The sequence below is a fragment of the Tachypleus tridentatus genome, chromosome 9 (assembly GCF_004210375.1).
Source record: "Tachypleus tridentatus isolate NWPU-2018 chromosome 9, ASM421037v1, whole genome shotgun sequence".
Taxonomy (NCBI): domain Eukaryota; kingdom Metazoa; phylum Arthropoda; class Merostomata; order Xiphosura; family Limulidae; genus Tachypleus; species Tachypleus tridentatus.
The window spans coordinates 77,630,413-77,644,472 of NC_134833.1; the positions used below are offsets into that span (position 1 = coordinate 77,630,413).

Genomic DNA, 14,060 nt, shown 5'->3' on the forward strand with positions numbered 1-14,060 from the left:
AAAGGCTAACTGTTTTGGAACAAAATCTTTTAGTAACAACTCTTCTGGTATGTAGATTACTCTTTCTGAAAAATATCCCTCTTAATCCCTAAAAAATTTCTGTTTTCATGGGTACCATCTACATTTCTAAACACAATCAGAACTGAATCTGTAATTTTTTTCCTCACATTCACACACAATCCATATTCAGCAAACTGGATAGTTTAATGTTTACTACAGTACTTTTTAAATTAACTAACTTTTAGTAAAGATAAGGTACCAAACTCATGCACAAAATATTATACGAATATAAAAGACAAACGTAAATACATATACATTAGGTTGGAAAGCAAGTAACACTTTTTTTTAATTCAAAAAAGCTGCTATTGGTTTTGAGGAAAAAACTTGCAAACTTATTCCTTTTTCTCAATATCAATGTAAATCTTACCTCTTATTTCAGAATACTTGATAGACATACATTTGGAACAAATTTTAACACATAAAGACCTAAGAAATGAGTACAAACGAGACACACACTATGCTATATGAATTAAAAAAGTTTGAAAGCTTCAGATGCTATAAGAAACGTATGTATAGTTTATGGAGTAAATGTATTGAATGCAGGAAGTGTCAACATTAGTTTTCAATATTCCAATTAATCTCACTAATTCCCTACATTCTACACAGACATGGTCAATTAATAAAAATGCCCTGCAAGCCATAGTTGAAGCAAGTTTAAAGTTGATCACATGAAAAATAGCTCAAGAGCTCCACAAAACCCATACAACAATCATCGTCCACCTCCACAAGCTTGGAAAAGTTTTGAAATTTGAACAAATGGTGACCCTCTGAGCACTTTATTTATCAAATTGTGTAACCCATTTTACATCTTTGAAAACAAAACATGGTAATTAACTATTTCTGGGAAGAATAGTTGCTGGCAATGAAACGTGAGTTCTTCATAAGCATACTCAATGTAAGAGACAATAGTTGAATCTCTGTCAGACACCTGTTTCAATACCAAAGAGTGGCTTACACCCAAAAAAACGTTTTGCTTTGTGTTTGGTGGGATCTGGGAGGTGCAATCTATCATAAAATATTTGATCCAATTCAAACACCCATGGTGAAAAATATGGTTATCAGTTGGAGTGCTTACACCTAGCACTGATAAGAAAAATAAAGTTGCATTAGTCAATCAAAATTGCATAATGATTTTGAATGACAACACAAGACCAGACACTACAAAAATGACCCAAGAATGAACTACAGGCTTTGAAATGGAAAACTGTGCCTCATCCACCTTATACACCAGATCTTGCTCCATCTGATTAGCATCTTTCCAGATCCTTACAACATTACTTATATGGATAAAGGTATGCAAATAATAAGGAACTCAAAACTGACTTAAGATTGTTTTTAGAATCCAAACCAAAGAATTTTATTCACAAGGAATCTACAACTTACTTAAAAGATATAATTATGTCACAGAAAATGAAAGCAAATAATTATTTGATCAAATTTGTAATTGAAGACTAATTTTTGCTACGTTTATTAAAATATTTAAAAAAAAGACAATACTTTATTTCCAGTTGGATATATATCACACATACTGTTAGGAGTGATTCAAAAATTTACATTACTTTCATAGAAAAGAGATTCACAAAACTACTTTAATTCTGAACTGTTCAGACAAAAAAATTGGGAAGTTGAAAGAATAAGGTTCCTGGACCAGATAATATTTTCCTTGAATAGTGGGCGGGTCAGGCACCCATAGATTGGAAGTAAGCTAATGTAGCTCTTGTTTTAAAGGGAGGTGATAAAAATTGTCCCAGTAACTATAGACCCTATTAGTTTTACACCAGTTGTGGAAAACGTTTTGGAAAGTCAGTTGAAATATGCTTTCAATAATGAAAAATCTTATCATACTAAACTTTTGACATTCTTTGAAAAGGTTACTGCTCATACAGATTGAAGGCAAGGGTGTATATCTGATGTATCTGGATTTTTATAAACACTTGACAAAGTACCACATAAATACCTTATAAAGAAACATTTCTATAGGTGTGTGGGATAAGTTAACTAACTGGATAGAAGAGTGGTTCGATGGAAGAAAGCAGGGGGTTGTTATAAATGGAGTTCAGTTAAAATGGATTAATGATGCAAGCAGTATACATCAGGGCTCAGTCTTAGGACCCTTACTCTTTTTTATTTATATCAGTAACACAGATGAACGAATAGTCAATAAATTACTTAAATATCAGGTGATATTAAGGTCTTAGGTGTTGCTAGCTGTAAAGAGGATGCTTCTGGCTTTACAAAAGGGTTAAGATCATTTAGTGAGTTTAGCAAATAAATAACAAATGCGTTTTAATTATTATAAATGCAAGATAATGCATGTAGGTTATCATAATTTGAATTATAAGTATGATTTAAAAGGGAATAACCTTAACAGTGCTATGAAGGAAAAGGGTCTTACTGTAATGGCTAATTAGTCTCTAAAGCCATACAAGCAGAGTGCTGTTGCTAGTGGTGGGAAAAATAGAATTTTAGGTTGTATCTACAGAAATACTGAATACAAGTCTAAAGCAGTATGTTGATAGTTTCATGGAATCTTGGGATCCTTTCCCGGCTCAGAAAAAGGTAGTATAATAGGCTGGCACCAAGCATCAGAAAAGATGTCCTCCTGCCTAATCTGGTCAAAGAAAGTAACTGCCTCAGCATCTCATAAAGAATATCTTAAGGTTAAACTGATGTACTGTTTAAGCAATGAAGAGCAATCTGCAGTTCCACCATGATGGATGGGCAACTGTAGTAGGAGAGACTCACCTCCTGAAAGAAAACTAACGATCTCTTGGCCTGAGTTGTGATCTCCAGAAAGGCTTGGGAGATGGCAGAAGAGCTGGAAAGCTAAGAAAACTTCTCCCAAAGGATGTTAGCAATGTCATGGACATTGTTAACTTCCTGGTCATTGGAAAGCAAGAACAAAAAGAGTTCAAAAGATGTACAACCCACTGACCTTCTGAATATTGTCCCCCACAACTTTAGAGCAAACACAACTAAAAATGCTTGAGGTTAACTTAATCCAAGCTTCCCTCTGACTCTGATGCCTTACCAGCTTAGCATGAGTGTGCATCTGCTGATAAATGATGAGGTCAGATAAAGAGGGATACTGTCAAAAGGTCAACCATGATCACTTTTTACCATTCCATGCCTCATGGCAGGCCAGACTACATCATAGATTAGAATACCATTGAAAGTGTGTTGAAGTCACAGGAATAGAACGAGCAGCTACCTGGACAACACAGCCAGTCACTGATCCCAAGCAGTTGTCAATGGCTACCAGACAAATGATGAGAGAAGCAAGTTCCAACAGAGCGGTGAAAAAAGGCCAGTCAGTTTGCTCCAACTTCCACAGTTACATGCAGGTTGGATGGCATCAACCACAGCCAGTCTCCCACAAGATCGTGGGAGAATTATCACTGTCACATGGGTCACTCTGCACACAACACACCAAGAAAAACAAGAACAGAATGAGGGTGAACAAACAAAGATTATAGCAGTAAAAGACTGACTGGGTTCATGAAAGTATGTAAAGAAACCACCATTGAATAGAAAGAGATTATGATTTTAAAGCATATGCTCCACATAATGAACTTTTCCATCTGCCAAGAAGGGGGGGGACTATGTTCATTAAAATCACCTAACAGGAGAAGGGGAGATGGCAACTGATCTAAAAGGACATCCAAGTTTGACTGATTGTAAGTCTCTCTTAGAGAAAAGTAAATCGAATGAATAGTGATGATACAATCCAAAGAAAGACAAACTGCCATAGCCTCAAATGGAGTGACTAATGGCACAGATATGCCATGCTGGGTGACCAGCAAAACCACATCATCACAAGTTTGACCATCACATAAACTGTCTTTCATGTAGAGGAAAAACCTCCATAGCGTTATGACACTGGCAGGATGGAGGAAAGTTTTCTATAAGGAAAAACAGACTGGATGGAATGAATCAATCAAGGCTTTAATGTTATTCAAGTTGTAATGTAAAGCCTTGACAGATCCCTTGCATCAGTGTAACCATTTTAATTTAGTAGGGAATGAGGGCAAATAGACCTGTGGTTTGCAACCATGCTGCTTCTCTTTATAAGACAATGGTTTTGAACCTCTTGGCCAATGGAAAGGGGCCCGAACAGACAACAGAAAAAAGAGGCAGTGACTGAGACAAAGACAGAAGTTGACATGGACCTGTAATTTCCCTTTTTTTTTCTTTTTTTAAGAGGGCAACAAACTATGAAGATAAGAGGAAAGAGACACTTCAAAATGAGCAGTAAAGTCAATCTGTACACCCACCAATGTGATAAATTAGAGGGCAGCAACGTATGTTTTTGTCAACATGGAATACAAAAGTTTCCATGCCTCAGGATGGAATACGTTGTTAACAGTCATCAAGCACTATACAGGAATAGAAAGGGTAAGAATCACAGTTGATGCAGCGAGGCTCACGTTCACATAGATCTGTTTTGTGGTCTTTGTCATTACAATGGGAACAGCACAAAAGAGCCACAGTAAGATATCTTAGAGTGACCAAGCCACTGGCATTAGAAACACCAGACAGGGGGACAGGTAAAAGTGAATGTCAGAAAAAGAAAGCAGGAAGACAGAAGAATCCCATCTTTGAGAGTGGACATATATCCCACAACTGAAACTCCTTGACTGGAGAGACTGGCAAGAATCTGACTTGGGAACATTAAGAAAATCCCTCTCAGCAATAATTCCTCAAAATGTATTCAGAGTAGCATGGGGAGTAGTCCAAATAGAAAAATCCTCCAAAGTCTTGGACTTCAAGAGGTGTTTGGTGTATTTTAGTTTTCACGTTTCAGCCAGAATGTCTCTAGATCTTAATTTTCAGACAAATTTGGGAGAATCCTTTTCAATCCTGTTTGAATAAAAAAGAAAAAATATATGCCCAAGGAACTTTTCAGATAGTGAGTGTCAAATGAGTAATACAAGTACATCATCAACTGTAGCTTGGGACTGAGTATTAAGAGCTCTCCAAAAGTTGTTTAATTTTGCAGCAAGTGAGTGCAAGGTGAGATTTAAATACATTACAATATCTTACTTTCTCACTAAAGTTATTAAATATAATCTAAAAACTAGGTATTTGACAGTTATTTTGAAAGTAAATTTATGTAAAATACAATATATCTAGCCTGTTTCATTTTGTTCTTTTAAGCTAAAGTTTTATTACATTTGCTAAGCCTGATCTAACATTTGTAATGCTTACATCAATAAGCTTTAACACATCAATCCTACTAATATTATTTATCAATCTTATCAAATTATCTTTTTGATTAATTAACACACATTACTACAAATAAGGTTATTAATCGTACTGTTAGACAAATTGAAATAAGATACTCTAAAAATCTAAGAAGCTTTAACTTCCAAATATTTTCATCTAACTCTCCTAAGCTAGCCAAATCTTACAAGGTATTACTGGGATTATGGCCAAATTTATTACTAATTATGATAATACCCAAATGATGAAACTACCAATTCTAATTTTTACACGCAAGAACTTAAGACCAGTATAATTCATTAGAAACATCAGGCTGATTTTTACTTATGTCCTATTTATGTCACTTCCTCTGGTCAGAAGTTAACATGAAATACAATACTTACTACTGAATTGTCAAAATTATAATCACATTTTACATTTAAGCAACTTAGACAAAATGACAGCCTAAGCTTTATATCATTTAAATACATAAATGCTGGTACTTTTAAATCTGAACTGCAAAGGTGTAATAACATCTGATGTTTTAAGTCTGATAAGTAACCCACATTTTGGTATGCAAGAAGTACCTTTTACTACACGCGTTAATCAAGATAGGGATAGAAAAAGGTTAGTCATCAACTAAACAATGAAATATATTATTTTTGGCCTGTTGCATATGCAAAGATTTTTAACCAAAATGGACAGTAGAATTTTGATGGTTATAAACTTCCCACCATTTTAATGAGCAGCCTAACCAGGTAGAACTTCCTTACAATATTTCAATTTATTAGGTTACAAATAATCATACATGGAAATACACCTCAGTTGGGAAACAACATTACATGTGCATGAGATATTGTAAGATGATCTTATTTAAGAACTACATTTTTTAGTTTCCTATCATTTATATAAGTCTTGTACAAGAAGTAATGTTGATAACAATTATAGTGGAGTTTTATCAACAAAATTATCATTAAGAACCACTGTTGATAAATTTTACCAAATTTTCTAGAAGTACACCATGCACAGATATGTATTCCTCTAAGTAGTTCTTCCCTTCCAACCTATTCTTTCTATTTGTAAAACATCACACATGCAACATTTCCAATACAACAAGTACATAGCTGATAAACCCATGACAAAGAAAAGTCCACTTCCTAAAAGGACTTTGATTATTGGGTTTCTTTTCTGTTAATCTTGCATGCTTTTGAAAATCATGAAAATATTTTATTATCCTTAACTGCATTATATCATGTAATCATATTTATTCTTAACCATTTGTTTATATGAACTTTAGTTACTCTCCACCAGGTACATCTCACATAGAAGGAAAAAACGTTACTACATTACATAATTATAAGGAATTATAATAGCTGTTACTACTTACAGCAGCTTCAGTCTATAATTAGTTTTCTTAGTGATTGCTATTAATGAAGAATGTTTCAACATGAAATTAGCATCAAGTACCTTGTAGCACAAAATTCCTATCTGAATACTTAATATTCTTAGAAAAATGTCTATAGAAAAATTGTATTTATAAGCAAATAACTTTAAAGTAAAACAACTGATACTTTTAAGGTTGTCGGCCTACATTCCCACTGATACAAGCAACTTTAATTTTCCTAGGCCCCTAAATTCATCCCTATAAGAATTAAATAACCCAGAATGTTCATTCTGTGAACACACGCACAGCTGTGCATGTTTCTGTGATGTGAACTAGAGAATACACAATATAAATTGCACAAAACAGGTTGGTTGTAACATAGTGAATCAAACTTTAGTTATGAGATTTCTAATAAAACTTATAGCCTTTCACTTATTTTTAGGAACACCAATTTCACAATGTGCTAGACACAGTCAGATATTTTGTATTTATGGCAAAAGATACTTTTAACACTATTTAAAATTATATGGATCTACTTGGATTCACCATCACAAGATAGTAACATATTGTTTGTGGCATTAAATGATTTTATTCCAAGTAGGCATCAAGTACTAATTAAAAAATCTATTTTTGAACAAAAATAATTTGTCTTACCAGCTGATGTAACTTCATCATCAATTTCAAGTTCCGAAAGGCCATCAAGTGGTGGTTCAATATAAAAATTGGTCCATTTTGGGCTTGCCACAGCTGCTAAAACTGCTCCCTAATGTAAAATTAAAGAAAATAAAAATACTATTTCAAGAGCAACTCAAAACTGTTCTATATTATATTGGCCATTAATCAATACATATTGCATACTTTGACTTTATAGTTTCACTATGAAAATTGTTTTCTTAATATCTAACAACAATCTGAATGTTCAAACATCATTAACCTTACTTCTGATTTTTAGATTAAAGTTGGTTATTTATGTTTTTTTAAATTAAAACAATACTTTATTTTTAAAGTGAGTTTGGGCATTGCATTGAGTATCTCCATGTTCTTACTTCTTTAATGTATTAATTTAAAAATCCCAATCATAACAATGTTCAGTCTAAAAAAAAAAACATTTCAACCTTCTTCGGGCATTCTCAGGTTCACAAAAATGGATTACCAGTTTATATTATAGCAGTATTAAGTCCATAAATATACTTCTGTGCTACTGGGGAAGGGAGGGGATGGTGCAAAAGAACTAGACTCTCGGACATTTTATTTGGACAAAAAGTAATCCAAATTTTGAAATACTGTCTGTTCCTAAAAAAGAGTTAGATATTAAGATGAAATATTGTCTGTTTCTAAGAACTAAAGAACAAATAATATACTGTTGGTTCCTAGAAAGTTAAAGAGTAAGATGAAATATTCAAGATCCTGTTTTATTCTTAAACTCTAAAGTTTAAATGAATTACTGTTTGTTCCTACAAATGAAAGAAAGAATGAAATGTCATTTGTTCCTATAAAGCTAGAGAATAAAACTGATGAAAACTACACAAAATGTTGATATATTAGTCAAAATACAACAGAAAACCAGCCTCACCAATCTCAGACTTAAGAATCAACATTGTGTGTGGGTGAAAACACAAATGAATAATAAATTGTGTGTAGATTTAACACCAGGAGGTAACATGAACCAAATCCTACAAAACGTGCGTTACGTACGTGAAATCATGAATATTTTATATAATTTAGTTAAGCCATTCTTTATCTCTATTAAATATATAGTCATAGTTTGTAGTGATTCTCAAATTAAAAATTACATTTCTGCAATGAAGAGTAAACATAATGAGAATCATATCGTGTACAGTATAACCAACACAGATTTCATTATGTCATATTTTTATTAATATTTGATTTTTCATCATTTTAGAAGTTTGGACAAGCTTCATTCATAAAGATTTATCAAAATAACCTAAATCATAAGCTTCCAGAATGGCACTGCTACTGAGCATCCTATTAAGTACTAAAACATACAGGGTTAGTTCATGTGGCAGGTGTTAACAAATGTAAAATCTGGAAACAAATCTGACACCTTTATACTTTATGAATTTTATACAATCATAAAATAAAATTGAAAGTTATTTTTCTTTATTCCATTCACTTTATGATTTCCACTGGAAATTTAAGATATTAATTTATATAACATATTCTTTAATAGTCATCTTCTGATGAAAAATATCCTACCTTAAGTTTTCTTCTAGCATTAAACTTCCTCAGTTCTTCAACTGTTTCATGAAGATGGAGTTTTTGAGCACAATGATCTCGTTCCTGAGAATACAATATCTTAGTTAGTGAAAAGATTCACTTCATATGATCTCTACTTTTCTTAGAACTTTCAGCATAAATTAACTGTTTATGTTTTTTTATTCACTTTGATTTGAAATTTAACTTTACCATTACACATTTACATTTCATTTCACAAACACACAAGTAACTAATGTTCTTGAATGAGCAGATTGCACCACCTGGACATGAGCAAAAATTCAGTGAGCCAGTGGGGTGATAACCTGGTTTACAATCCCAGTGTTGCTGATTAACCTATTGTGCACCACTTTTTGTCTATATAATTCTGGTTTTGGGGTATTTGCCTGGGCTGTTTTAGGCTTCCAATCCACCAGTGTTCATTGATATTAAAAATATAATGCAAATTTAACCATCACTGTCCAATCAGTGATTCCAAATATTTAAAAAGCTTAAAACCAAATATAAAACAAAATATCTAATTATAAAATTTAAATATTGTCATTGGTTTTGCACACATTTAAATTCACTCTTCCTTTAAAAAAATATTTTAATGAATGTAAAACCCAATTTTATACAGAATAAACTACCATACCAAGTTACATTAAAAAACAGAAAGGAATAAACAAAGCTGGACCAAAGGTTAACTGAAATAATACATAAAAATTTCAAACAGTGCCCACAAAAACTTTAGTCTTGTCTAAAACACTGCCACTGTTTGAAAGAAATTAGGTTTTGGTAATTGAATCATTATCAACTCCGATACTTAATAAATGGTAAAAAAGAAAATATTTAAAAAACTTATTTACAACATAATAATAAAGGAATCCTACTTTAAGCCATAAATGATCTAAGGCCTCATCAACTGTTATTCGTTCCTTAGAGTCAACAGTTAACATTTTCTGAACCAAGTCTTTGGCATAATCAGTAACATGGTCCCACGGTCGTCCTGCTAACTAGATTAAATATAATATTTATTTTTCAGTATTTATAACACAAAGTAAGTGTTAATATAAATTTACAATACTTGTATCATGACTATTCTTTTTTTTTAAATTATATTTTCTCTCCATCATAAATATTTTTACAAATCAAATAACTCATTTAAAAGTGGTAGGCACTGTCCCATAGATTCAAAAGGACCATAAGCTCCCTTATAAAACTAATTAGGCAAACATTCAATCAAAGTACTTGTTCTATGTCTTTAGATCTAACTAAAACTTTCAAAAATCCACAGGAACTTTATTCACTATTAAAAGGTAAACAATGATACAAAAATCCTCCTTACAGAACAGTAAGAGAACATTTTCATTTTCCCACTAAAAAAGAAACTTCCTACACTCTCTTAAAAACAAAATCCAAAGAATCTTTAATCACAGTTTTTGGTTAAAAATGATCACAGAAGTTCATCCATGAGAAACACCATTAATAAAATCCTTCTTAATGAACATCTTTATCAACTTTTATGAACAGAGAAATGAACTTCAGGCAGTAATATGCAAAAATCTCCTCTTAAGACCAGCTTTCAAGAGCAGATGTAAGTGGTGGTGTGGTGGTGGTAGTGGTTTTCTCTCTCTCTCAGTGATAAAACAAATTTGTCAAAGACACAACTAAAAACAATCATAACTAATAGTTATTTATTTACACGAAACAGAACAAACTGTATCTCAGTTGTTCCATAAATAATAGGCTTAGAGAAATTTAATATTCTGCTATTAAAAATCGTTTAGTAACAAGATTATGGAATTTTAAAAAATATTATAAAAGTTGTGCACTAGAAGTAAAAAAAGTACTGTTTAGAGTGAATCAACTGAAAGTAAGCTATAATTAATATTACATCAAAACATTTTGAAAAATACACTGCATGGTCAAAAGTATGTGGACACCCAACCATCACATCCATGTGTGCTTGTCGAACATTTCATTCAAAAACCATGGGCATTAATATGGAGTTGGTACCCCTTTTGCTGCAATGACAGCCCCCACTGTTCTGAAAAGGCTTTTCACTAGATTTTGGAACATTTCTGCAGGGTTTCACTCCTATTCAGCCACAAGAGCATTAGTGAGATCGGGCACTGATGTCGGACAAAATGGCCTGGCTCACAGTATGTGTTCCAATTCATCCTAAAGGTGTTCGATGGGGCTCAGTCAGGGCTCTGTGCAGATCAGTCAAGTTATTCCACACCAACCTCAGCAAACCACGTTTCTATGGACCTCGCTTTGTACACAGGGCATTGTCATGCTGAAACAAAAAACAGCCTTCCCCAAACTGTTGCCACAAAGTTGGAAGCATACAATTCTCTAGAATGTCACTGTATGCTGCAGCATTAAGATTTCCCTTCACTGGAATTATAGAGCCTAGTCCAAACCAAGAAAAACTGCCCCATATTATTCCTCCTCCACAAAACTTTATAGTTAGCAGTATGCATTCAGGCAGATAGCATTTTCATGGCATCTGCCAAACCCAGATTCATCCATCAGACAACCAGATAGTGAAGCATGATTTGTCACTCCAGAGAATACATTTCCAGAATCCAATGGCGGTGTGCTTTACATCACTCCAGCTGACACTTGACATTGTGCCTGGTGATCTTAGGCTTGTGTGCAGCTGCTCAGCCATGGAAACCCATTTCTGATGAACAATTCAAGGTGCCATTGTTCCAGAGGCACTTTGGAACTCAGTAGTGAGTGTTGCAACTGTGGACAGAAAATTTTGTATGTGCTACACACTTCAGCGCTCAGCAGTTCTGTTCTGTAAGCTTGTGTGGCATCCTATGACAGTACCACAGTGCAAGTCACTGAGCTCTTCAGTACGACCCATTCTACTGCTAATGTTTGTCTACGGAGATTGCCAGGCTGTATACTCGATTTTATGCACCTGTAAGCAATGGGTATGGCTGAAATAACCAAACTCCCTAATTAGAAGGGGTGTCTGCATAATTTTAACCATGTAGTGTGTATTTAAATAACAGAAGAAAAAACAATAACTGAAAAATAATTTATCTTTAATCAAATCTAAGTAATCAAACTGTTTTTCAAGATCAGTCTTCACTAAATTTCAACATTTAAAACAGTTTATAATAAACTTACATTTAAAACAGTTTATAATAAACTTACATTTAAAACAGTTTATAATAAACTTACATTTAAAATCAGAATTTGAAACTTTAACATAAACTTTGTTATTATGCCTAAAAACTATTATAAAATTCCATACATTGAGACGTCCTTGGCAAATGGAATCATACAAGCGTTCCTTGGTCCCCAAAAATGGGAGAGTTCCAGAAAGTAATACATACAGAAGCACACCGCAACTCCATACATCTGCTGGCTTTCCATATGGCCGTCTTTTGATGACTTCTGGTGCCATGAAATGAGGAGACCCAATTCTTCCTATTTAACGAAAACTCTAAAATGTATAGTATTATATTTTGAAAATATTATGATATATTTCATACATATTAACAACTTAAATTTTAAGAACAGAAAGATAAGCATTCTTAAAATAATTCACTTTTTGACTTCATCCATAAAACACAGCATAAATACTATTTGTTAACAATACAATTCTTCAAAAGTAGAAAATTTACTTAAATTTGGTCAAATTTTAGGCACTTTTACCATAGAGTAAGTGATGCAAACTTTAAAATAAATTCATAACATACAATTTATTTTCATACTCTATCTTTTATTAGAGATCAAACTTTTGCTAAACAAAGTGCTAAAAAACAGCTAAAAGTGGTAAATATGTCATCAGTTTAACTTCTCTTTATCAAGATATTACATATTTTTACTTCAGTTTAATTTCAACTGATATAACAAAATAAAATAAGTCTTCAGGGTTCAAGAAAGTGTTAAAAGTGTGGCTTAGTGATTAATCTGTGTAAATTGTCTTGCTCTCTGTACATCTAAAAACTGTGATATGTTACACTAAAATTATGGGTCCAACCTTGTCTTTCTTACCATGTTCATCACACTTCATGTACAAGCAGCCTTTAGGGGACAACCCCAGTTGATACTCATTCACATTTTGCTCTGTGAAAATTAAAATTATTCGCTCACATACACAAAAGAAGAACATCAAACATAAGATCTTCAATTCATAAAAGTTCAAAAACCATATTTTAAACAACTAGTAGTGGAACATGCAACATTAGAAAAATCATATTAAAGAAATTAAATTTACTTCAACATGCAATAAAAAAAGACAATATACAAAAAGTCAATTGTATACATCCTGATTTTACTCTTACTCCTATGGCCACAGCTCAGAAAGAAGAGTAGTTCTGTGATAAAGAACAATTTAGATGTATGTGTATGTTTGTAAAAATATTTTAGTGCTGCTGAAAGAATGGAAACCAGAAATCTTTTTAAATGTATTAAAATATGTAAAGTTTAGTGAAAATGATTTTATTGAAATGTTCAAAACTCTGATACAAGTCTGAGTACAGTATTTAGTTTTATCATTGTGATCTTGTGTCTATGTTATTTACATATTTTTGACTAAAAGTATGATTTGATAAAAAAACAAAACAGCATCAGTTCACAGTACAGGTATGACAAATGTCACTTATAGTCTAACAAGTAATTTTCTCATTGAATTTAGCACTTAAAAGGAAAACATATGTATATATTCACACAAATACACACACAAAGCTCATTTATCCTGCATAATATATTTACAGGAGGAGAACAGTCTATTACAATAATAATAGATTACATAAACCATTTTTACAATGTAGGAACTAAGAATACTGCTTTCTAACCTATTTTATGCTAAAAGCATGTTATCCAATCACAAGTTTGAAATAAAGGCATCATTACACTTTAAAGAAATCATTTTGCTTCTTTCTTTTATGTAGACAAGCTCTTCATGTCCAAAATACAACCTATGTTAATAGAAAGTAACTGATGCATGCATTAAAAAATAAACATAGCAACTACGGTTGAAGCACTAACATTCTCTCACACACACACCACATTGTGCAAACACCTTTGTAGCTACATAAAGCAGGACAAAATTAAGATACACACATACACACAAAATTATAAGCATGTACTGATATGAAAAATTTGATGTACTGTAGTTTTATGCAGGTTTATTACATGTATTGTTTAAAGATGTGAAGTATTATGTAAC

The 14,060-nt window shown here is 32.6% G+C and overlaps 1 protein-coding gene across 5 annotated transcripts in view; it reads right to left on the reverse strand.

Moving 5' to 3' along the window:
* The window catches only part of LOC143225546 (peripheral plasma membrane protein CASK-like), a 240,825-nt gene that overhangs the window by 99,320 nt on the left and 127,445 nt on the right, over positions 1 to 14,060 (reverse strand). For all 5 annotated transcript variants that reach the window (XM_076455194.1, XM_076455196.1, XM_076455199.1 and 2 more), the window contains 5 exons: positions 12,884 to 12,955; positions 12,138 to 12,313; positions 9,754 to 9,876; positions 8,864 to 8,947; positions 7,301 to 7,409 (listed from right to left, as the gene is read on the reverse strand). In XM_076455194.1, coding sequence (XP_076311309.1) covers positions 7,301 to 7,409; positions 8,864 to 8,947; positions 9,754 to 9,876; positions 12,138 to 12,313; positions 12,884 to 12,955 — 564 coding nt within the window. The remainder of the gene's footprint in view (positions 1 to 7,300; positions 7,410 to 8,863; positions 8,948 to 9,753; positions 9,877 to 12,137; positions 12,314 to 12,883; positions 12,956 to 14,060) is intronic.